At 45.1% G+C, this 25,268-nt stretch overlaps 1 protein-coding gene across 3 annotated transcripts in view; it reads left to right on the top strand.

The window, feature by feature from the left end:
- The window catches only part of Mfhas1 (multifunctional ROCO family signaling regulator 1), an 85,104-nt gene that overhangs the window by 56,379 nt on the left and 3,457 nt on the right, over window positions 1-25,268 (top strand). The window contains exons 2-4 of one of the 3 annotated variants that reach the window (XR_008718552.1): window positions 12,700-12,826; window positions 20,351-20,460; window positions 21,162-21,195. Coding sequence is in view for 1 of the 3 variants with exons in the window: in XM_055593344.1 (XP_055449319.1) it covers window positions 12,700-12,826 (127 nt within the window). In the remaining 2 variants the exon portion in view is untranslated. Of the gene's footprint in view, window positions 1-12,699; window positions 12,827-20,350; window positions 20,461-21,161; window positions 21,196-25,268 lie in introns of those variants that run through there. The other 2 variants (XR_008718553.1, XM_055593344.1) reach the window with 2 other exon arrangements.

Below are 25,268 nucleotides of genomic sequence, written 5' to 3'. Positions count from 1 at the left end.
CACACACACACACACACACACACACACACACACACACACACACACACGGGCGGGGGCAGGGGCGAAGGGGAGAATCAAATGGTAGCATATTATGATCACTTTTTTGTATCCTATTTTGAAGTAAAAATGTTCACCGGACATATTGTGCCTAGTGAGCTTTCTAGTCCCATGAGAAGCAGTGTCTTCTAACCAGCCTTCTGCCTGGGATCCTGTCATCTGTTCTCAGTTGTTCACTCAGAACTCAATACTGCTCTGAATGCTCTGGACTGTACCTGCAACTATAAACCCCCCCCCCCCAAAAAAAAAAAAAAAAAAAAAAAACCAAACATATTCTGAAGTTGAATTGCCAGAGTCCTCTCTAAATGAAATGTGTGAAAGAGCGGGATCTTTGTAGAGAAGGTACTCCTTTGGAGGCCGAGTGGGATTGGCTTGGTAGACAGAGATTTTAGGAGAGTAATTGGAAATTTTGGAGTACTTGCTGTGACTGCTGTTTTTCCAGAAGTTACTTTTGCTAAAACTCAGAGTTTTTACACTTTAGTTGAACAAGAATGGAAGGAAGGAAGGAAAGGAAGGAACAAGGAAGGAAGGAAGGAAGGAAGGAAACAAGCAAGCAAGCAAGCAAGCATTAAAGGCATTTATCTGGCTGCTGTTCTGTGGGGGTCTAGGATTAGGTCAGTGGTCAGTGCCAATGTTGTCATTTAAATGCCTTTAGCATTCCTAGGAGATATACATTAGGCACTTCCTACTCACAGTTTGCAGTTGGGAAAACCAAGGTTCAGATGACCCAGTAACTTCCTTGAGTTCCACAGTAGGTAAGAATTTATGCTACCTTCTCTACAGACAGACAGACGGACAGAAGGACCCCCCCCCACACACCAATTAGAAATATCTGTACATTTTGCACTATGAAAACACCTGAGGACTCACTGATCAATGAAGTAGTATGAGACTGGTTTCACCTAAAATTGTCACGTGACTCTATGACTTCATGTCTCACAGGTCCCATTTGATACCTTGGTGCAGTATGCAGATGAGACTTGCTGTTGGAGCATATGAAATACCTTTAACCACAAAGGAGCTGCATTCTTAAACATTCTTAGTCCACTGACTCTAAAGCAGAAGATACAGCCCTGAGACAGCCTTGGCTCTGGTCAGGCCTCCAGGCTGGTCCACAAAGCCCGCAGTATTCTGAAAGATATTGGTGGCCATAATTACTTCAAACCCCCAGTCCCCAGCAGAATATAAGGCTGAGAGTGGAGAGGTGCAGGGTAGAGCAGGAAGGGAAAACAGGACAGGCACACTCTCCCATATGTGCACAGGAGCAGAGCTTGTGGGCATTAAGGCTGCCAAGAGATTGCACTGAGACCCAGGGTACCAGGACAACAGACACCTCACTTAGTCAGCATTGTTAGGTAGCATTGTCAGAGGCCTCAGAGAGTTGCTGAGGAGAGCAGGGCCACTGTTTTTAAAAATCAAGCCTGTACATTCTCAGTTGAGGTAGCTTCATTACATTAACCATCTCTGATACAGGTAGACTGTCTTTACAGAGCTTAGATGTATTTGGTACCATTTCTCAGCTCAAGGAACAGAGCTTTTTATTTTATTATGATATTTTGCTTCCTTAAAAGCCAGAGAAATTTCCCCCATAGATGATAGGGACTATTATAGTGGTTGTTCATTTTCCAGTTCAGTTTCTCAAGAATGGTGCGATTTTTAGAGCAGATGGAAAGAAAATGCCCACTTGATGCTAATTTTGTGAGTCAAACACTAACTCCTCATGTGGTTTGATAGGAAGGGAGCCAGTGTCCTCACCTCAAACCACCTGCCCAGTCTCCTGGAAATTTGGTGGAATATGGTTCATGTTTAAGTTACAGCACCCTTAACCTTGTAAAAGGTGGGGTGCAAAGACATGTCCACATTGCTGCTTCCCTTCTAGGACTTATTAGTATTTTGGAACACAACCTGCTCCTGGGTTACCCAGCAACTTATGATGTCATCATGTGTCGACAGCCAGGTGGCCACACCTGGAAGGCGTGGTTACCTTGCCCCTTAAAGGGCCAACCCTGACACATGGTCGCTCTCTTACACTCTCTTACTCTTACTCTCTCTCACTCTTACATTTTCTTACTCTCCTTTCTTTCTTTCTCTCTCTCTCTCTCTCTCAGGGTGCCCCTTACTCACTCTTACTCTCTCTCTCTCTCTCTCTCTCTCTCTCTCGGTGCTCCCCTTTCCCTTTCTCTCTCCCCACCATGTCCTGCTCCCCCCTTCCTCCATACCCACTTAATAAACCTCTTGCAGAGAATGTTGGTTAACCAGCCTCATGCTTTTTAACACTTATAACCATCCATTAACTGTTTGGGCCTACAGAATTTAATGGCCATTGGTAAATGGTGCTGTGTCTCTCTTTTAGATACTGGGTTGTTAATGTCAGATGCACTGTGTGACTGTACATCATTGAATTGGGTTTGGTCCAGTGGGGTATTCTTTTCTAACCATCACAGTGAGTCCTGAATGAAACAGCCACAAACAGATGCCAGCCCAAGAATCTCAGGAAGCAACATGATATGTATTTGCGTGGCATTCCTGCCTTCCCCCACATGTCATCCAGGAGATGCCGCAGTTCCTTGGTGTAGAAGTTCTGGAAGTGGGCAGACACAGCGTGTTCTTGCTGTAATCCATCAAACAGTGCCTGTTGTGTCCTGAATATTGGTGTCTCCCCACCACCCCCGTCTTAATTAGTTTGGATTTAAGACTTACTGCTCTGTTACTGAGAGGCACAGTCTTTCGGAAATGGTCAAGCCATAGGGCCTTGCCCTCATCCCCTCATCGTAGGAATGAGTACCCTCATTAAAAAGCTTGATCAAGCTACCAGCTCCCTTCAGCCATGGGAGGATATGGCAACATGGAGGAGAGAGTTCCCACCTGCTGAGGTCCCTGCCAACAGGTGGCCTCTCATCCCTGATTAAGCTGGGCCTCTCTGGTGACCTCTACACTTTTTTCAAGACCCAAATGTTTTCATGCCTGCTTAATGTGTTTGGGTTTGGGCTTCAGTTTGGATGCCGACAGCCTGCTTGCTGTTTGATATGTACCTGAGAAATAAAGAGCCATTTATGGTGATTCACACCTGCAACCCCAGCCAGCACTCAGGACACTGAAGCAGGCACGTTGCTACTTCCAGGCCAGCCTGGGCTACATAGTGAACCAAACAGAAAGAGAGCCCACTCTTGTTCACAGTTGCAGCTCTCAAGGCTGAGGAGTCTAAGGAGAGTTGGGATATGCCCCTTTCTCAGCCAGTTCACTTACGAGAGCATCTCTGTGTAGAGCAGTGACACGGGCCTGGGTCAGGGTTCCTTCTGGCTTTGTAGCTCTGTCTCACTCCAAGCCTGTGGCTTTTTTATGTCTTCCAAAACCTTAAGAACTCCCCTGCCCCAGCTCCAATTTTTATTTCTCTTCCTTCCTCCCTTCCTGGGAAGGAGGAGATGAAGTTGCAGAAGTTCCTCTGTTCCCTTGTTAGGAGACAAGAAGTGAATGCCCGTCTCTGACCATCCTGAGAGTTCCCAGCCCCTCCTCCCCCCCCCCTTTTTTTTTTTTATTGCAAAACCAGAATGATGCTGATAAGACCTACAAGCCAACTGTTCAGATTGCAAGCCATAATGCTTCCTTTTACTTCCCACTGAAAACTAACTCTGGGGAGAGAATCTTTGGGTCTGAACTCCTCTGTGCTGGTTGCCTCAGAGGCCTCTCAGGACCTGGAAGGAACCTTTCCCAGAAGTAGGTGACAGGCTATGCAAATGAAGAGTCACCTTTGAAAGTACTTCAGCCCAGCAGAGCAGGCTTTTTATGATCTTGCTTAAGTGTGAGGCGAGGGCGGAGAGGTGGGGGAAGAGGCTGTGCTCCTCCCCTCCCCATATCCAGCCAGCAGCACACTTTGATCTGTGCCACTTGTCTAATCCTCCGCCAAGTGTGCTGGAACTTTAGCCAGAGTAGGAAAAAGAGAAATAGTTTTCCTTTCTTGGGTGGATTTGTATTTATATAAACCCTTAGCCTTGAAAATGAGCCAAGAGGCAGGCACAGTCTCGGAGGGAAGGTGCGTGGGATTGAGTGAATGGTGGGAAGAGGCAGGGGCCCTCTACTCCTCCGCCCCCCCCCTTCCCAGATGGATGAACTGGAGTCAGACTGTGTCTGGGGCTTTCAAGGGCCACGGACGTCAGGGTGATGTGTCCTCTGCATGTTCCAAGGACATGGTAGGGGCAGGGACAAGCAGAACAGCAGGGGCTGAGCTAGCAGCAAGGCCAGTCCACTCTGATTATGGGACAGTGACACTGAATAGTGGGATGTGTGTATGAATGAGCAGCTGCCTCCACACCGTAGAGAGCCATGCTGTAGAAACCTTAGATGTCCTCAGATTTCAGTCTCCCCCCCCCCAACCCCTTTGTTTTTTTAGATCAGCACTTCCTCTTCCTTGGATAGAGTGAGTTTGTCACTTGTACTTGCTATCAGTCCTTAGAGTTCTCACATCCCTTCCCCTGAGCTTCACATCTTCCCTGGCTCTGCTTTCTCTAGGATAGAAGGTGACTTACTTTGAGACTCTAGAGAACCCTCTTGTGGAATCTAAAGAAGAGGGTCTTTGTTCTTCACTAATCCTCCTCATTTGTACAGAATCTGGGCTAATCTGGGACTGGGGAAGATGCTAGGGAGAGCCAGTTGAAAGTACCTGGACAGAAAATAATCTCTTACTCTCTTGCTGTTTTCTCTCTTTTTGAGCCCAAAGCAAAGCCCTTCTTCATAGCTTCCCACAGCCTCCCTTGAGTCCTTTCTTTCTCTGGCTCATTCATGAGCTCAGAAGGAACCATGCCCATCTGCTGTCCCGAGATGTTTATTTTTTCCTCAGCAATATTATTTTGTTTGTGTTAGAGCGCCACCCTTCAAAGTGGAATCTTCCTGAAGTCTTCACCTGGGTCTCATCCCTCGGGACTCTGGGGATACATGAAGCTTCCCTGTAGACCTAAGTGTGGAGGAAGAGGAAGTTCTTATCACCCAGCACAGGGAAGCACTGAGGACTGGAAGTGAAAGGACACAAATAGGAAAAGGGGGCATTATGAAAGGATATAAGTTTGTGGTGTCGGGGCTGACCTCAGGTGGAGTTTTTGAGAGAAACTGTTAGTAATTTTGCCCCTTAGTTCTCCTGGGTGAAGTTTTTCCATACATTTTAGGAATCGTTCTGCGAGTCCCTCCTCTCTCTTTTGATCTCTTAGAATATTTACATAGAACATATACATTAAAATAACATTTACCCGAAGTATACATGTATACTATTATATGTACTTCTATAAAGGGTTATTATGTTAATGCTGGCAGAATTAGGAATGGTTTTATTTTTATGTTTTCAACTTCATCTTCTATTTTTTTTATTATTGCCAAAAATAGAAAGCAGATTTTGTAGGTAGGTGTGATGGCTCACACTTATAATACCAGCACTTGAAAGGCTGAGATAGAAGGACCACTGAGACTAGGCTGGGCTGGGCTACACAGTGATTTTTCTTACAGGCTGTGATTGGGTTAGACCCTGTCTCAAAAGTGTCTTCTGTTTTCTTTCTCTATGAGAGAAAGGTTTTCTTTCTACCCTTCTCTTAATAGAGTCATTTCTGTAGTCTAGGGATCGTCTAGAGAACACTGAGCACAAAACAGTCAATAGTTGATCTTTCTGCCACCAAGCTATGGAGGGACCTTGGCTTGCCGTGTGCTGTCATCAGATGGTGATTTAGAAAATGTCATGTAGACAGTGACACAGCTAATGGCAAACCCATCTGACCACAAAATTAGCATCACCTTTCTACTTTCATTCAGGAACATCAAGTTGTGGACATGTGCCCTATGCATTCTCCTGTATCCAAATGGAGCATTCCTTTAGCCTAGGCTAGCTCTGCCTATCAGTCTTCATCCTATCCTCCATCAGCTCTTTTCTGTGGTCTCCAAGTGGCATTTTTTTTATTTGTCATGGGTTCTTTCACACGTTGGCCCCCAGTAAAAGTCTGTAAAGGGAAAGTTTTAAAGTTGGTTTGAGCATTTATGCAGTTACCCCTTGTTAATCCAGAAGAGTCCAGGGTAATTACCTCCAGGGACACCATGGACCAAATGGCGCTCTTCTCTGATTAATGTACCTGGGATATTTAGTGTCCCTTTCCCCTTTCTTGTCTCTTGTACGAGGAAGAGAACATTGTGTGAGAACCTTGTGTAATAAGTGAGCAAATATCAGGGAAAGCTGACCTTGTTTGCCCAGATGGGACACCTGCCACAGAAGGGCCAGTGAGAGGTGGCAGTACCCAGAGCATTTCTCGATGAGACTGACAGGGTGGAGAGGCTGTGTGAGTCACCCGAAAGGTCGTGATTATGATCTTTGCTTCTCCTTCTACCTGTAGCCATTGCCTGTCAGCACTGTGGAGCATGTTTTGAAGCAGTTGAAAGGTTAGTTCAGGGCTTCCTGATGACCAGATCATAAACACTCACTGAAGATAGGACCATTCAGAATAAAAACACACATGAGAATTGAATAAAAAGAAGGAGACAACAATTTCTACACCCTAATAAGTTGACTAGAGCCCAGGGATTCATGGTGAAATAAAGTCATTAGTTTAGAAGAGGGTAGTGATTTTGTTTGTTGTTGCTGCTGTTGGTGGTTGGCTTTTATTTCATTTATTTGTTTGTTTATTTGTTTATAGATGGCATCTTACTATGTAGGCTGGCTTTTGGTTGATTGACTGACTGATAGATAGCATCTCACTGTGCAGACTTATCTTTTATTTAGAGATGGCATCTCACTCTGTAGGCTGACTTTTGGTTGATTGACTGATAGATAGCATCTCACTGTGTAGACTTATCTTTTATTTAGAGATGGCATCTCACTCTGTAGGCTGGCTTTTGTTTTGTTCATTTGCTTATAGGTAGCATGTTACTATGTAGATCAGGATGGCCTCAAACTCAGAATTCCTCTGCCCCCTCCTCCTGAGTGTTAGGATCACAGAGAAGTGCTACTGTGCCTAGCCTAGCTAGAAGCTAACTGGCTTGGGTGCTGTAAATTTTTCAAATTCACATTGTGGAATGTGTCCATACCACTAAGTGGCCCTGACTTACTTGAGTAATTTCAAAAGCCAGCCACCTGTGAGCCAAACCCTGTGACCAGGAACAGTGCAACCCTTGGCAGGTTTAGGCACCACGCTCGCTGAATCCCAGAACTCCTTAAAGGAACAGGTGGCTTGGATGACTTAAGGGCCAGCAGATCTCCGACTCTGTGTGTGCCCTAGTCCCTTTCCCAGGGAGCCCAGCATAGATCTCCCCGGAATTTTGATGGAGAAGTAGTTTTCCAAGGACTCTATTTATTACCACCTCAAGATGCCCTGAACTTCCACAGTGTGCTCGCTCTTTTTATTGATTACTGTTTCATCTCTGTGACGTGACTTGCCAGAAGCAACTTAAAGGAGGAAGGTCTTATCCTATGGTTTAGGCAGGATATGGTCCATCAAGCCAGGGGATGCCATGTTGGCAAAACTACCTCCCGACCATGGCAGACTTAGAGTAATACAGCAAGAGACACCACTGCAGTATACAGAAAGTAGTGTTATCGTAAATAAAAAATGAATTTTGGGCTGTTTAATGTTTATTATCAGCCCTGTGATTACCACGGTGGTATTATCTATCCCGCTATCCCAAATCATAAGACACAGGCACCTGTTAGATTTTATAATTGCTTTATTTACCTTGGGTGGGGCAGATATTTCACCTACATAGTCTCAGTAGCCTCACCATCCATCTCCCAGCCCCCAACCAGTGTCATCCACCTTAATCCTCATCTGGTCTCCCTTCCATCTGTAATCCCATGGTATTTGCTTGTATTCTTCGTCCGGGCCTTTTCACACCATTATTGGAGTCCTTCCTCCCAGTCCATGGTTTTTTGTTTTTTGTTTTTTTTTCTCCACACTAACCCATTATGGCTTCCTCCTTTCTCCTCTCTTCCCATCTGTCTTGTGATTCTCTTGTTCTCTTGAAGCCGGGAACCTTAGCCACACCTACCAGGTACTGGGGGCCATTAAATCAACCAATCAGGTATGTCTTAGGCAGGTTTACTGAACAAGGATAGGTGTAACCAGATCTTGAGGGCCAGTAGCATGCATCAGACCAACCTCCAATAAATGAGAAAGGGAGAGAGAGCGGGCAGAGCTAGATTGAAAACCCCAGAGGCCTGCCCCTGGGGGCTCACTTCTACCCTGCATCTCAAAAACAGCCTACATCCCACAGCCTGTCAAAACATCGCCATCTGCTGGGGACCACGTGTTTAAACATACAAACCTGTGGTGAATGTTTTACCTTTAAAAGGTAACACACCTACAGAGACAGCTTACCTGAGATTTTGTTGGCACCAGAGGACAGTTCCAGCCTACTAGTTGGTCAGCTCACCATGGACTATTCTGAATGGGTAAACACAGAGGCCAAAGTTCACAGTCCAGGAACTTTTAGCACACACTGTCCAGTGAGGCCAGAACCCCAGCCTCATGGAGCACCACCTATGCTGCCATGTTTCTTTCCCCTGAATATTTATTTCTCTTCAGCCTTTAATGTTCTCTTGTAATCCCTGTGAGCTGCTAAACCCTGTGTGTCAATAAGGTTTGTTCCTACTAGCTGGGACTGTGCCGTCTGTCTGTCTCCTGACTACACCTTAACTGAGTCATACACTCACTCAATCTCTTCTCTTATGGCTTAGGTGCTCATTTTTCTCCCAGATATCATCTGCATAAACTTTATTTAAGTGCTGGACAGCTTTTTTTTATTTGTTTGTTTTGCATATTTTCACCAGGCATCTTTAACCATGATCCCATTGTTTCTACCGAACCAATATATTGACTTTCAACACAGTGACTTGCACTGTTGTTATAATACATCTTTAGTGGTTTGCATAATGCTCTTTCTTCCTCATTCTCTTGGAGAAAAGTTCAGCATATTTTTCAGCATCCTCATTTTTCTCTCTTCTTTCTTCTTATTTCTTCGGGACGATATGTTGGCATTTTTGTTGCCGGACCCGTGGAGTGGCAAAGATGCTGAGCCTTGGGGTCTCTGGCCCTGAACTTCTGCCCTTTGTCTAAGTTCTTTCTGACAATATTGGCCAATATTACCTTCTTTAGAGAGATTAAAAGGCTTTTGGAATCTGCTAGCTCTTTTGGGCCCCAAACACCAAGCGACAGCAGTACCTGTCAGTCCAGGAAAATATCCTTCTGTCTACTTACAATAACCAAGTTGAGAACACTTGGATTGGCATCCACAGTACATCCCAAACAGTCCCACTCTTCCTCTCTCAAGTTCTCCTTGGTCTATAACACTTTGCCATGGGTCTAGATGCTCTACTTCATTGTCCTTCCCACCAGATACCCATCCTTCTTGTCTTCACCCATAGCATCAACCAGCTACTTCTGCAACCATGAGCTTCTCAGAGAAAGTATGGAGTTTGTGTGCACACTTGATTGTAATGAGTTTCTGACAGACAGCTGCCGGGAAGGAGATACTCAGTTTTGTCTTGATGCAGCTGACCACTGGGTTCTCAACCTGTGGGTCGCAGCCACTTTGAGGTCAAAAGACTCTTTCACAAGGGTTGCCTGAAAACATCTGGAAACTCAGATGTTTACAGTACAACTCACGAACAGTAGCAAAATGACAGTTCGGAAGTGGCAACAAAAATAATCTTATTTTGGGATCTTGATAACATAAGGAATGCATTAAAGGGTCACAGCATTTGGAAGATTGAGAACCACTGGCTTACTGGGTATCATGGAAAATAGCCATGGGCTTCCTTTGAAGTAAAGACATATTTATTTAGGCTTATAATTTTGGAGCCAAACCCAAGACTCCAAAAGTTTAGGCTTTGCTCAAAAACAACACATCATTGCTGGAGTACAAGACAGAGCAAGCAGTTTCTTTCTCAAGCTAGAAAGCAGAGAGAGAGAGAGAAGACTCAGGGTCCACAATCCCACTGGCATGCCTCACGGCCTCAGCTTTGAAGATCCACCTACTTCCCTGACCTGCCACCCTGGGGACCACATTCTGACCTCTGAGGTGCACCCATCCCTAAACCAAACCATCTACCTGGCTCTATCAGTAGCGGGGCAAAGCTGCTGGTTTTATAGAAGGTGGTACCCACGGCTTAAAAGTCTGCAAATTATTTCCCGTTCTGTCTTGTAGAAACTGGCCTGGTGCTCACCAAAGGCTACTATCACCAACAATAAAACAGCTGTGTGTGGCTGGTGCCAGGGACCCGTGCAAGGGATAGGGCTTGGCACCTGCAGCCATTATCTGGAGAGTAAGGCAGCTCAGAGCAGATGGAGCTGAGGCCTGTGAGGCAATCAGTCAGGAGAGAATTTCCAGGGGGGAAACAGGGTTACCCAGGCTTCTGGAGTAGGGTGGTATGTGCTGATCTCAGGATTCTAAATGAAAAACACCAAAGAAGAGCCAAGGAGAGAGCTGGCCTTGACCAGCTGAAAGCACCCTGGCCCTGGTGGTACTCTGGTACTGCGACTCAGACTCACTGTAGGCCGCTTAGATTTCCCAGACTTGCCGCTCCTAGCAACTCTATTAAAACACAGACATCTGGCTTAACCAAGTGATGCTAGGCTGGATGGCTTCCAGGTGTCAGCCAGCTCTAGCTCCGACTTGCTTTTACTCTGGTCCATTATGTTACTCTGACACCATTTACTGTTTCCATTTGTAGCTGATCTCTTTCTGTTTCTGATCATTTCCCAGCCGCTGTTGGAGGACACACAGTTCTGACACATAGGTGTCCATGGGACCAGCTAACTGTGCTAAATTAGCTTTTGCAATAGTTCGATATTTTGCAGTAATTTGGTGAATGGACTAAAATTAGATTCTGCTCTTATTGTGCAAAGCCACAGAGCAACTTTCCATTCAGGGAATGAATGTGCCTCTAAAGGTATAAATTATGTCAGTGCCTAAATTCATTTTAAAACAGTGATGTTAGTTAGACAGCCCCTCCAAGAAAGATGTTAAAGTTGCCCCTGCTTTGGGGAGGTGCTGGTAGCAGAGGGATTTCAAGCCCCTGTTCCCATGTCTGCCACGAATTAACTCTGGCTGCTGGGTATGTCTTAGAACTTTACTGAGATGGCTAGTGTCATGTCAGTTTGACACAAGCCATCCGCAGTGCGTTTTCTTGATTGGTGATTGATGTAGAGGGCCCAGCTCACTGTGGGCGGTGCTACCTCTGGCTTGGCTTGGTGGTCCAGAGGGCTGGAACAAGCCAGTAAGCAACACTCCTCCACCATCTCTGCATCAGCTCCTGCCTCCAGGTTTCTTTTCTGTTTGAGTTCCTGCCCAGATGTCCCTGAGCAATGGGACCCGAGAGGTATAAGCTATAACCAGCTCTTTTCTCCCTGACTTGTTAATGGTCATGGTGTTTAGCATGGCAGTAGAAACCTTAAGTGAGGCAGCAAATTCCTCATTTGTAAAATGAGGATGTGTGCTCAGTGGGACATGGCAAATGCTGATGTGACGTGCACTCCAGGGTTCTGAGTCAGTGTGAGCGCATGTATAGGAAGACAGGGGACAACCTTGTGGAGTCCATTCTTTCCTTCCACCTTTATGTGGGTTCTGGGGATTGAATTCAGGTCATCAGGCTTTTGCTGAAAGTACATCACACACAGAGGCACCTTACTGGTCCAAACCACAGGATTTTAAATAGAAGAACTTTCTATCCTTATGTGCCAGCATAGAGTTTGAAGTCTCTAGGACTCCAAATGGTCATCAAACCTGATGAATTTCAGTAGGGCCTTTCCCCTGTTTGGGATACCTTCTATATTCTCAGTTGGAGCTATTTACTTCTAGGTCTAAGCAAAATAAGGACAATCAGTAGCCAGACCCTGTCGACTGAGTACTTGAAGCAGAGAAGCCTGTGGGAACTGGGCCTGAGGATAGGAGGAGGAAGGACAAGGTGCACAGATGAGGGACCTACCAAGAGGATGGGAGTTTCTGCTCCTCCTTCTCATGGCAGAGAAGTGGTCTGCAGGTGTGCCCAGTGTCCGGCATCTTTTAAGTATACAGTTAATTCATTAAGTTCATCACCTGTTTCTACTAGGCCCGCCCTTAGTCATGTGCTCATTCTGTGCACTTTCCACTCCGTGCAGGGAAATTCTCTTGCTCCAGGCAAAGGAAGGCTGGACTGTGGTCCTGCTGTTTACCTTGGTAACACCTTGAGCCTGCCACATGCCCAGATCATTTGCACATGCCTGCTTTGTCACATGCCTGCTAGCTCTGCCAGAATCCCATATGCCCAGATCTTAATTAGGAGTCCCTCATTGGCAGCCCCGCCTGGCTGGTGGGAAGATCTCGGTCTGAAAAGAAAGGCGAGCCAGGTGAGCAGGATTGTGGCCGGGGCTTCCTTTGGAGGGCATACCTTTCTGCCACCGCCATCATCATGTATGAACCCTCTCTGGGTAATGTTCTGAGCATCTGGGCAGCTGGAGCTGGAGTCCTACAGTCCAGCCATGCTGGCTATAATGTTGGTTCTCTGTCTCCATGCCTGTAGACCATTTTCTTCCCCACTACCTGCCTTCTGCCTCCCTTCCCCCTTTGAGAGTGTTTCTCTGTGGAAAGTAGTCCTGCTCTCTGGGGCCTGTTTCCTAATGGCCTTTCTTCTCCTCTTTACAGGCGAGTTGCTGAGCCAGCCCAGGCCAGAAGGGGTGGCAGAGATCATTTGCCCCAAGAATGGCAGCGAGCGAGTGAATGTGGCTCTGGTTTACCCACCTACACCGACTGTGATCAGCCCTTGTTCCAAGTGAGTCGTCCACCCTTCCCCCCTCCCCCCCATCCCCCATCCCACTGGCCCTTGCTCCTTGCTGCTGCAGATTCTGGCTCTGAGGTTGTGATAACCCAAAGCCAAGTTCAACCATGTGTACATAAGCCTTGAAAAGTCAGTCATCTCCAGCAGCAAAATAGAAACTTATTTTTCCTGTTTTATATGTGTGATATTTTACTTTGTTGATAAAGTAAAAAAAAAAAAAACAAAATAAAAATTTTAAATTAAAGCTTTACAGATGCATAATTCATAAGCCACATAGTTTACTCATTTTAAACGTACATATTGAGCCATAGGTTTTAGTCTATTTTCAGGTTTGTACAACCAAAAATATGAGTCGCCACCCAATAGCATTAATGTAGAACTTTGTTGATAAGCTATTAGGGTCCAACTGAACCCCATCCTTGTCCCAAGTGAGTTCTTCACTGTCATTGTAGAATTAAGTGGGTTTTACTTCAAAGGACAGTGAGGAGACCATTAAATCAGAAAAGCCTGCAGAAAATCTGTAACGATCTGATTTTGCAGGCGGCTCTGATTCACTGATCAGTGCCAGAAAAGCAGAGACTGTGAGCTGGCTACAGCCTTCTCCCCAGGCGGACGGACAGGGAATGCACGCATGCAAATCAACATCCACACAGAGCATATGCTACACTTTCTAGGGAAGACACACCCTGTTGGCCTAAGGGTTTTATTGATATGTTTTTGCCATACTAGAAACAGAAGGGACTGCTTTTTATTTTATTTTTTTCTTTTCTACTTTAATGTGCAGCCTGAAACCTCAATATTTTATGTCCATTTTATTTTAATTTTTAAATTTCTCTTTTTTAATTTACTTTTTATAATTTATTCACTTTGCAATCTGATTACAGCTCCCTCCCCCCTTTCAGTCCCTCCCTCCCTCTCTCTTCTCCCACCCCCCTCTACTAGTCCTCAGAAAGGGGGAGCTCTGCCCCCTTACCAACTGACCCCAGCCTATCAAGTCTCATCAGGACTGCCTGCATCCTCTTCCTCTGTGCCCTGGCAAGGCCTCCCCACCAGGAGGAAGTAATCAAAGAGCAGGCAACCAAGTCATCTCAAAGATAAACCCTGCTTCCATTACTAGAGAAGATTAAACAACTATAAGCTGGTGTACAGCAGCCACAGACCTTTTTGTATTGAAGCTCATTGTCTTGGTGATAGCTCCTGTCACTTATCATCAGCAGGCGCGCACACACACACACACACACACACACACACACACACACATACACACACATACACACACACCAAGTTTTTATAAGGTTTTAGAAAGTTTGCACTTGGGAGCCGTGACCTCTCTATCCTCTATCCAGTCCATGTAGGTAGGAGGACAAAACCAGGCTTTCCTCACTAGGAACTTGCTGTCTGGTCACATGCCAGAGCTCTGTGGTTGGAGTTTCATCCAGGCAGAGGCAGCTCTCCTGTGGTGGTGTACTTCCTGTACAGCTGGGTCTCCATGGCATTGCAACACACAAGCAGTTGAAGGGAAAGCCCCCATTTCCTCCAAACTGGGCAGCTCATTAAGCAAAGGATATTCAATATATATGTGCTAGCAACTAGCCCCAAACCTCCGAGGGAAACCGGACACTCTTTTATCTAGCATGCACCCAGCATAATCCATCACTGAGGTGACCCTAAGAAACTGAGGTCATGAAGTTCTGCTCAGGTATCACAGTAGAACCACATATACTCTTATTTGTTAACCAGCATCTCTCCTGCCCCAAACATATCAAAACCCAGGCATTGTCCAGCCTTGTAATTTCTTTGAGTCTGTGCCTACTGTTCCTCACCTTTTAGATAAACTGTAGGGTCGCAGACAGGGGATGGATAAAGAGGTGTTATGGAAGCAAGGTACAGGAGACACGGTGTATACTTTGTATTGATATAAACGTCCCTGAGCTCCTAGAGACATTAATCTATTGTCTTCACAGGGATCTGTGCTGTTTAATAGACAAGATAGGTACAGGAGTTAAATATCTGCTTGTGCCAGATGCCTTGGTTGCCTGGAGCCAGAGTTATCCGCGATTCCCATGGGTGGCTTTTTGTTCTGCCACAGAAAGACCCCGTTTACCAGCCTGGAAAAAAACCAACCATGTTATCAGCCTTTCCCTGACAGTTTATTGATTCTAAATGAACAACCAGCTTTAAAATTGGGCATAATCAGAATTGGCTTAGACCTCTTTGGTTGCTGGAGGAAGCATCACAGGGGACTGTATTCCTGTTGACATAGCAAATGATAATGTCTTGGCAGTATAATTCTCGGCTCTAGATGAAGGACTGTTCCCTAAATATGAAACTCTTGCATCTACGGCGGAGACTTATTTTTTAGTATGGAGACAAGGAAAATGATTTCTCTCATTACCATCTAGATAAAAGCCAGTGTCTGTAATCCAATTAGAAGCCCTGCCCTGAAGCATCTAAGACTCATAGCCATGAGCACGCAGGCTAGGCCAGGCCTACTGGAATGTCTAAAGCACAACATTGACAGTGTGCCCAAAGCCCACAGACAGCAGTCAAGGTGGGTAGCCATTGAGTCACATGGTTTAGGCCCAAGGCTGAGGCTTGGTGTCCAGGCGGGGTTAGTGACCCAAGATTGAACACTGCCTTTTAGCTCTAGGCAGCTAACTCCAGTAGCTTACTGCAAAGTGGTCTCTACCTCTGTAGCAGCCCATAAGATGTAGGCGGATGGGCAAGATGGGACTTTCCTCAGCAGGCACATGCAAAGATGCATCCAAGATGCACACCTAGCTACAGTGTCCGGAGAAAGTAGCTAGGAGTACAGCTTAAGAGACACTGAATTCCCCGGGCTGTAAGCATGCGCAATAGACCTTGATTCTTCTGCTTCTCAGTGCATGGCCTCTCAGTCAGGACTCTTCCCCTTTCTTTGTTGGACCTTTATAAAGCAGAACCTGGTACATGCAGCAGTGGCATCAGCTGCTCATGTCCCCTCCACTCTTGGCTAGGGTGCTATTCTGTCCACTGTTCATACCAAGAAAGGATGAAGAGTCCCTGGAATCCTGTTCATCATTATGTTGGGACAACAGGTGCTAACTAGAACAGTCCCAGCAACCAAAGTAAACACCCTCTCTGCGTCACTGACCTCTATATTTTAATACCTTGAGAAAAGGCTCTCCAAGCCATTATTTGCCTGGCTTCCTCTTCGTGGGTATCAGAGACTTGGCATTTAGTGGACTGCCTTTAGCCATATGTGAAATAGGGATCCAGTAGAACTCATAAACAAAAGAAGAATCGATGGTTGTTATTTGGTGCTTCCTTATGAATCCCAGGCTTTTCTATTTCTCATTTGAGAAAATTTCCAGGTATAAAATAAGAGAAAAACAAACCACAAATGTGTCGGTGTGTGTTAGTGTGTGTGCGGGGGAGGGGGGGCGGGGGGGAGGTGTTAGAGATGACTCTGTAGTTAAGAGTGTCCAGTGCTCTTGGAGAGGATCCGAGTTTGGTCCCCAGCACCCATATGGGATGGTGCACAGCTGTTTACAACTCCAGCTAGCAACTAGGGACTCCTCTAGCCTTTGCACCTGCACACTATCCGCACACCCAGACCCAGACATAGACATGTACACATGATTAAAAATAGAAATTAAACAACACCATTTTCCAGACATTTCTTTCCTGTGAAGAGAGGTGCAAAGTAAGGAGTAAGTAGTAGGTCTTTGGGCTGAGAGCTCATAGTAGGTCTTTGTTGAGGGCTCATTCTCCATGTGATTTACAGCTCTGACTTGTCTTGCTGGTGGGTGGTAGAGCTCTCTCCCAGAATTCCATTGAGAAGAGGTTTCAGGAATGGCTGAAATGCTGTTTCTCCTCCTGCCCTTCTCACACCACGGGAGGAACAGGTGCCAACAGGCATCTTGTGTAGTTTGCTAATCTATTCGATGTGGGTTGTTTCTGCATTTTGGAAGTATGACTGAAGGATTTGTGCATTAGACGTGGGGTGACTGTGTATTTGCATCTGACAGCAGAGGTGCTCACCAAACAAACACAACAAAAACTTCCTTCACATGAATGCTGTCACACACACAGTCCTGTGGTGTCTAGTTTACATAGCACTTGTCGATTCTTAGTGTACTTTGAGTAGAGTGGCTTCTCCATTCCTTGCCACTGTCTTATTTTAAAGCACCCCCATTACACTAAGAAGAAATAGGGTGCTAATTGCCACCACTACTTGCTTGTACTCTAATGTGGTACCCTGGTTTGTGTGGTCAGTGTTTATAGTGTCTTTTTCCAGAGTGGTTTTGGTGGCTGGCATGTTGGTGTTAAACAGATTCTTGAGTTTGAAATAAGTTCCCATAAGTCCTCTGCTCCTGGCATAGTTCTGTTCAAAGGTGATTGAGTGACCACCAGGATCACTGTAGCCCCTTGTTTCCTAGGTGATGAAGGAGAAGTAGAGTGGCATGGAGGGAGGAGAGGAGCTTCCTTCAGAACTTCCTAGCTGTAGCCTTTTGGCAGGTCAGCATCCAAGCATGCTACTCTCTGGATGTGAGGAATTGGTATCCACTCAGGGATTGTAACGGAGCCCTACCCCCTCTTGGATATCAGAAGCAGAAGATACTCAAGTCTGTATAAACTGGCCTGAGATGGGCCTGGGGTGCTTGCCCATAATCCTGATACTGAGGAGGATCTGATTTCCAGATCAGCCTGAGCTACATAGTAAGATATTGACTTGGAAAAAGGTAATTTTTAAATTAAGTGACATATGCAGTGCACTCGTTCTTGTGTGCTTTCCATGGCCTCTACGTATCTTTGACACTTAGTAGAAGTGCTGTAGTTTCGACATCATATCATTTAGAGAACCGTGACAGAATACAGGTACACTGGCTCCCTGCACCAGTGTTTTCAGTCTGCAGTTGGTTGAATCTGAGCTTGCAGAATCTCAAGATGGAGGGGCAGGAGGGGGCTGACTAGACCCTCAGTGGGAACAGCCAAGAGAAAATAAGATAAGTTTTTTAATATTTTAAAACAATATCTATTAACTTTTGATAATTTCATACAGATATTTCAATCATTCCTCACTCCTCTCCCTAGTTAATTTATTCTCAGATTCCTTCCCCCCCAACTTCATGCCCTCTGTTTTGTTTGTCCACTTTGTGCTGCCCTTAGGTATGGAGGCCATCTGCCAGGACCATACCCTTAAGGAAAACGGTCTGTCTCCCAGAGGCCATCAACAGTCGGTAGCTCTTCAGATAGGGGTAGGGAATAGTGAATTCAGTGGGAATTGTCCTACAGAAGGGATAATTTTCTCCGCAGAAGCCATTGGAAACTAAAGAAAAGCCCAGTGCCAGATGAAGTGTATATCCCCTTGAGTTGTTGGTTGAAATATCTTGATAATACCTCCCAAACAATCCAGGCTCTTGCTGTTTGCTCTTGGTTATTTACCTGAACTTGATGTTGTGATCCTATTGCGGAAAATACCATATTCTTTGATCACAGGATGTGGAAAGAACAAGTTGGTACTAATCAGGAAGCTTTTTACGGCTGGTCAGCTTTCAACAGTGCCAGAAGGTGCCATGCAGGCTACTAGAGAAGAAAAGTCACCAACAGTCTCACCCACTGATGAACTCTGTAAGCTGCAGATTACAGAGATAACAACCAGCATGCCAGAATGGTTTTATGGATGCAATAGTGGCACACTATTATGGTTGAAACCAATTAGATTTAAGGCCCATAGGAGGAGACACATGCCTGGTACTATAAATCTGACCAAGAACCCATGGTTGAGTTCACAGGCCCTAGGGGGCGAGCCTACTACTGTTGTTTCGTAAATGGACATAGTAGCAAGATGCACTCTTTAATTCATATTTCTATACCTGTATATTGACAGAGCTCTCAGACTTCAGCAAAGAAGTATCTCGATGCAGAAGATGGCAGTTAGTGCAGAAACTCACGTCTGGTCAAAGTCTAGAAAATAAACCAGATTTCTGTATCATACTCTTACCTACGATGCTTAGGGGCCAATGTGGAAAAGGATCAGAATAATTGCAAGAGCAAAAGACTGGGGAGAACCAGAGCAAAACAATACCTTCTGGACAAGAGGGTTGCTATGCCCACAAACTCATAACTGCTGCAGTTACCTGCATAATATCAAGCTAGTCAGCATTCCAGAATCTTTTACACGTTTGCTTGTGAATCTGTGGCTCTGTGTAGTCTCTCTTCAGGTTGAGATGTTTAGTGTTGTAGTCCATCTTCTGGGAAAATGGCAGATGGCCAACTGTACTTCACTTTCAGGTGACCTGCTTCTGAAAATCATTTCTTTTTTTCTTTCCAAAAATATTCTGACCAACATCCTCCTTCACTGGCTAAATTGTATATATGCTGTTATGAACTTTCACTAACCCCAATTTCATCACTGATTCTCCTGTAAAGGCCAGAAAGGATTTGAAAGGTTAACCAAAACAATGAAAACAAACCACTTCACCCATGTTCTTTTGTGTGGTTCTTCTAGTAGGCTGACCTAGAATATGCAGTACAGAAGAATGTCTATTTTTTTTTTAAAGATTAATTATGTATGTACTGTTCTGCCTGCCTGTATGCCTGCATGTCAGAAGACAGCACCAGATCTCATTATGGATGGTCGTGAGCCACCATGTGGTTGCTGGAAATTGAACTCAGGACCTCTAGAAGAGCAACCAGTGCTCTTAACCTCTGAACCATCTCCGCAGCCTGGAATGTCTAATTTTTATTTTCTAATAGTTGGCCTTTCTCTCGTGGTGGTCCCACATCTCCCGGAAAGAGGTGGGAGTTTGTAGAACATAAAGAAGCTAATTCTAATTTTGACAGATGGTGTGTTAATAAAGTTAAGAAAAGTATTCTTTCTGGCTTGAAAATGTTGAACTAAGCTTTTGCCCTTTCCAGAATATGTTAACAATAGATGGCAAAGCTGAGATATGCATCTCAAAACTTTTTTTTTAAGCTTTAATGATTGCATGGTAGAGTTCACATTCAAGAGAGAGAGAACCCCACTAGAGAGGAGTTTCTTGCTATTGTTAAATGTTCTAGAAAGTACAGTAGCAGCTTGACACAGGAAACTCTGCAGTGGCATTGTTGTGACATAAGGATGCTTAAGACCCACTGAAATATTCTTTTATATGTTAAAGTAGGATGAAGATTGTGGCCTTTAGCTCACCAAATAATTAGGAAAAAAAAAAAATCAAAGTCTCCCCAGATGAGCTAGTATGGGTTTGAAAACCCATTTTAATGAGAAATGGAATGACTTGAATTTGGCTTTATCACAATGGACCGTATTCATTGGCCGCAGAATTTTAAAACAGAAGAAGTGGGAGGGGGAGGGGGGGTCTGGTATTTACAGCTAAGTGTGTAGGTTGCCTGTTTGGGGACCCTCATCTATTGGACAAGGAGGGGTTCTCCCACTCCTTGGCTGTTTTTTCCAGCTGGGAGGAATTGTGTTTCTTGAACCATGTAGTCTCCCATCCGCCACATTGATCCTGGAATTCTCCCCTCTCTGCTTAGGTATCTCCATACTTTCTTGGAAAATTAAGTGGAAAAGATAGTGCTTCTTTCCCTCTGCCACCATTTTTACTGTGCCCAATCTGTGACTTTAGGAGCACCAAGTTTTAAGGGTAAGTCTCTGGGAATCACAGAGTCTTTGGAATAGGTATGGCTCCAAGACCCTGGAGAACTTAGGGAGGAAGCGGGGTGGGCTGGGAATGAAGAGAGTTCATAGGGCAGAAAGTGCAAGGCACTCTATTTTTTGCTCGTCCTGAGTCACTCATGCTTCGGATAGAAAAACTGCAAAATGATCCATTCTTCACTTACGATAGTATAACGAGTCAAGTAATTTTAGGTCCATGTTGGGAAAGATGTATGTGTGTGTGTGTGTTTATTAATTTACTTTATTATACAGACAAGAACACCAGGAAGAGGGCAGGTTAGTTAGCACCTCATATAATTTTATGAAAACGGTGTTTAGCTTTTTTTTCTCCAGGTTGTTTGAGCTCTGTGGTTCCACTAGCTTGACTCCCCCCCTCCCCCATACTTTAGATGGTCTTCCTATATAGTCCCGGCTAGTCTCTGCTTTTGCCATCTTCCTGCCTTTGCTTTCTGAGCCCTTGGATTACCAGCATGGGCCATCCTGCCTGGCTCCTGAGCCATCACTGTTTGTGAGCGTTGTGACATTAGACCTGTGTAAAAATGTAGATTTGTGGAAGTACTTATTTCGTGAGGTTGCCTCATGAGACAGGCAGTTTCAGACTCAGCGTTTCAAAGAATTACATAGAGCAAATAAATGCTCAATAAATGCAGCCACTGTTTTTTCTACTAGGAATGTATATGATGTGCATTGGAGGGCCTAGGGAGCGAAACCATAAACAAAAGGATTCTCCAGTGTGGGTACTATGTAAAAATCTATCCACTGGCTGATCCAGACAGTTAAGGAGTCCACCCATAGAAGGTAAATGTGTACGCTGGATAAGTGAGAATATTGGCTTCCCTTCTCCCATCAACAAGGGAGAATAAATGACAACGTATTTCTAGGGTATCTTCAATTCCTATTGCTGTTCTCATAAAAAGGATGTGTTGGTGTGTTGCGGTATCTTTCATATTATAGCCACTAACACCTAAAACACTTCGACAGATTCGCTCAGAGTAAGAGCCCTGACACATCGATCCACTCAGTGGTCCTGTGAGTCCCTTAAAGCAGAGTCCCTTAAAGCATCCCACGTAGCAGTGTTCTCCTCCAGCCCCAGCTGCTGAGCGCACAGGTTCGCCGTTCGCCTCACAGCCCAAGGCTTCTTTTCATAGTGCCGGATGTTCTCATTTCTGCGTCTATTTTAAATCGCAGCATGTTCCTACTTTAAAAGATAATAAGGCCAGCAGAGCGGCAGACGGCTGACCCCTGTGTGCAGAGAAGGGGGCAGGCTGCACAAGGGAGGCGTGGACTTGCTCCTGGGACAAGGCAGGAAGAACTCTGGCAACAGCCCCCATTGTGGTTTATAGACAAGGCAGGTTTATTGGCTGGCGTGGATGCAGAGGCTGTTGCTAGTTGTCTGTGATCAGGCCCTGGAGGGATTAGGGCAGAAAAGTGAGCCTGGGTTCGGAAGCCAGGAAAGGACATGGGTGACATCTGGGTTGTGACTTGGATAGTTGAGGTGTGGAAGAGAGCACTAGCAGGCGAGTTTGTTACGGTCTATAGGAACTGGATTCCTCCAAGGGGACCAGTCCATCCAGGATCACACTCTCTATATTTCTCAAAACACAGAAAGACAAAGTCAAAAATAATAAATATTATGGCTTCCTTCTTAGCCCACAAAACCAAATATTTTGAGCTACCTTCCCCCCCCCCCTCAGCTGGGGCAGGTGCTCTAGCCTGGGAAGATTTCAGGTCTAAACCTCCAATAGAGCCTTCCCAGCTTCTTGCCTCGTGCACCAGAGTCCCATCTGGTAGCTATCGAATGCCCTGTGGGCTTCATGGTGGGGAACAGGATTCACTCCCTTCTTCTCCCAGCATGCTCCATTTCTGTCACGGGTGATGGTAGAGTTTTGTGGTTTGTCCAAGCGAGGAATCTGTCAGCTTCAATGGCTTCCACTTGCATAGTGCTATCACCAGAGTTTTTGCCCATCTTATCCATGTGCCTGGTCACTAATGAGTCCTTTTTTCAGTTCTGTGACTTCCTTGGACTCCCTCTCCACCAAGATTCCTGAAACTGAGGCCCAACCTTATCTAGTCTTCTTGTCATTCAAACTGATAATATTTTTTAAGGATTTATTTATGTTATTATATGTGTATGTGTGTTTTGCCTACATGAATGTACATGTGCCACATGTGTGCCTGGTGCCCTTGGAGGCCAGAACTGGGTATTGGATTTTCTAGAACTAGAGTTACAACATCTGTGAGCCTCCATATGGGTGGTAGGAATTGAACCTGGGTCTTCTGTGAGAGCATCCAGTGCTCTTAACCACTGAGGATCTCTTTCCAGCCCCACCTCCAATATTTATCTTTTTACTGTCAGTGCCTGTAACATACCTCCCTTTTTCAAAGCCTTGAATAACTTCCTGGTGATGGTAGCCTCAAGTTCAAAATCCTAGGTGTGATTCATAAGGCCCCACAGTTAGCCTTTCTGCCAGTCTAAGAGATAGCCCCTCCTATAAGAGTGAGTTGACCACATTAGACCCTGGCTAGCTCTTAATCCTCAGCCAACTGCTACCTGGCTCCCTCAGGGGCAATGAAAGTCTATTTCCTCTGAAGCCAAGGGTGTTTGCCTTCTTTTTAGGGAAACATCTCCAAGATTTCTAATGCTAATCAATTACTTCGACCTGCACTCTTCCTTGACATTTTTATACTGTTTAATGCTGCATTATTATAGGAAGAGGCTCACAGAATCTTAGATATATTTATTTTTATGTGTATGAGTGCTCTATCTGCATGTACACCTACATGCCAGAAGAGGGCATCAGATCACATTATAGATGGTTGTGAGCCACCACGTGGTTGCCAGGAATTGAACTCAGGACCTCGGGAAGGGCAAACAGTGTTGTTAGCTGCTGAGCCATCTCTCCAGCCCAAAAACTTATTTTTATTTTGTATATATTGGTATTTTGACTGCATTTATCTGTGTGAGGTTGTCAATTCTTGGAGTTATAGATAGCTGTGAGCTGCCGTATGGGTGCTGGAAATTGAACCCGGGTGCTGTAGAAGAGCAGTCAGTACTCTTTAACTGTTGAACCATCTCTCCAGCTTAACCACTTTCTACCTGTGGCCTTTCTTCCCATATTATCCCTTATTTGTTTGGCTTTGTTGAGTATTTGCACTTCAGCGGACATTGTGGCAGGTACTGAGGATACAGAAATAATCAGCCCATGAGAATCATACAGTGGGAACCATAGAAGCAGCCAGATAAAGCCATCTTGAAATAGAAATTTGATGACTGGTTTTGAATAACACTGAGAACAGTCATAGGAAAAAAAATCAGTGAAGGTCCAGAAAGTGGCATTTGTGGAGAACCTTGAAGGGCTGGGGTAGTTCACTAAGATAGAAAAGCAATGAGGTAGAGAAGGTTGGAGATTTGATGGGTGAAACGTGGATGGCTGGGTCCTAGTTTCTTTGCCTGTTGTGATACAATACCCTGAGCAAAGCAGCTAAAGGGAGAAAGGGTTTATTGTGGCTCATAGTTCAAGATACAGTCCGTCAGGGAGGGGAAATGAAGCCAGTACGATCTGAAAGCTGGTCAATGGCATCCAGTCATGAGACAGAAAGCAGTGAGTGTCTGCCCCTCTGTTCTCACACTGGCCAGGCACTGGCCCCACCAACAGTGGGCAGCCCCCCCCCCCCCTTGGCTAATGTAAACAAGATAATCTCCTCCATGCCTTCTCTCTGGTGTTTCTGGATTCTGCCCAATGGACAGTTAACAAGAGCCATCAAAGTGTAGAAAGCGCTGCAAGTCCTCACAGCGGAGTGTAGCCCGAAGCACAACCTTAGTTAGGGGATCCTGTGTTCCCCAGTCTCACATGTGGCTTGGGCGAGCAGACAGCAGACACAGCTGTGTGCATTTCTGCAAGTTCATTACGTTCACTGAGGGAAAATAGTTACTGCCACGCGAACCTCGACCTGGCAGCCACACTGCACCGTGCTTTTTACGTGGCCGTCCTCTCACGGTCACGTGTATGGTAATATTACTGGAATTTGAGACAGTTTCAAAACCTTTGCTGCTGGGGAGTTTATTATATTACCGGGTTTTCATACATGTTTCTTGTGGCGGAGTGCCAAAGAAATGTGAAACTCTTCAGAGCCCCATCGAGCACGCTCTGGAGTCATGCCTGTCCTGTATCAAGGCCAGCTAGGCCGTCACCCTTGGGCCTCTTCCCCTAGGACCTGGCAGGATTGAAAATGAGCAGCGCTGTACTACAAGGAAAAGGGCCATTCCTGCGATGTGAGTGGCAAGCAGAAGGCTCCTGGCTTTGGTGATACTGATATGATGATTGATCAAGTTTATTCTTGTATGGGCTGGAAGGGAATATACCAGAATATATATATATATATATATATATATATATATATATATATATATATATTCGTATATATACAAGAATATATATATATATATATATATTTATATATATACAAGAATATATATATGTATATAATGTATACATATATATTATATATATAAGAATATATATATAGTGAGTGAATAAAGCAGCATTGAGAGGGATAGAGTGGGAGAACAGCCCATAACATCTTTCCTTTCCATTCCTTTTTCCTTTCCTTCCCTTCCCTTTCCCCTTCTCTTCCCTTTCCTTTTCCCTTCCCTTTCCTCTTTCCTTCCCTTTCCTTTCCTCTTTCCTTTCCTTTCCTTTCCTTTTCCCTTCCCATTCCTCTTTCCTTCCCTTTCCTTTCCTTTCCTTTCCTTTCCTTTCCTTTCCTTTCCTTTCC

The sequence above is a fragment of the Psammomys obesus genome, unplaced genomic scaffold (genome assembly GCF_907164565.1).
Source record: "Psammomys obesus unplaced genomic scaffold, mPsaObe1.curated_primary_1811, whole genome shotgun sequence".
In the NCBI taxonomy this organism is placed as follows: domain Eukaryota; kingdom Metazoa; phylum Chordata; class Mammalia; order Rodentia; family Muridae; genus Psammomys; species Psammomys obesus.
This window is presented reverse-complemented; position numbering and strand designations above follow the sequence as displayed.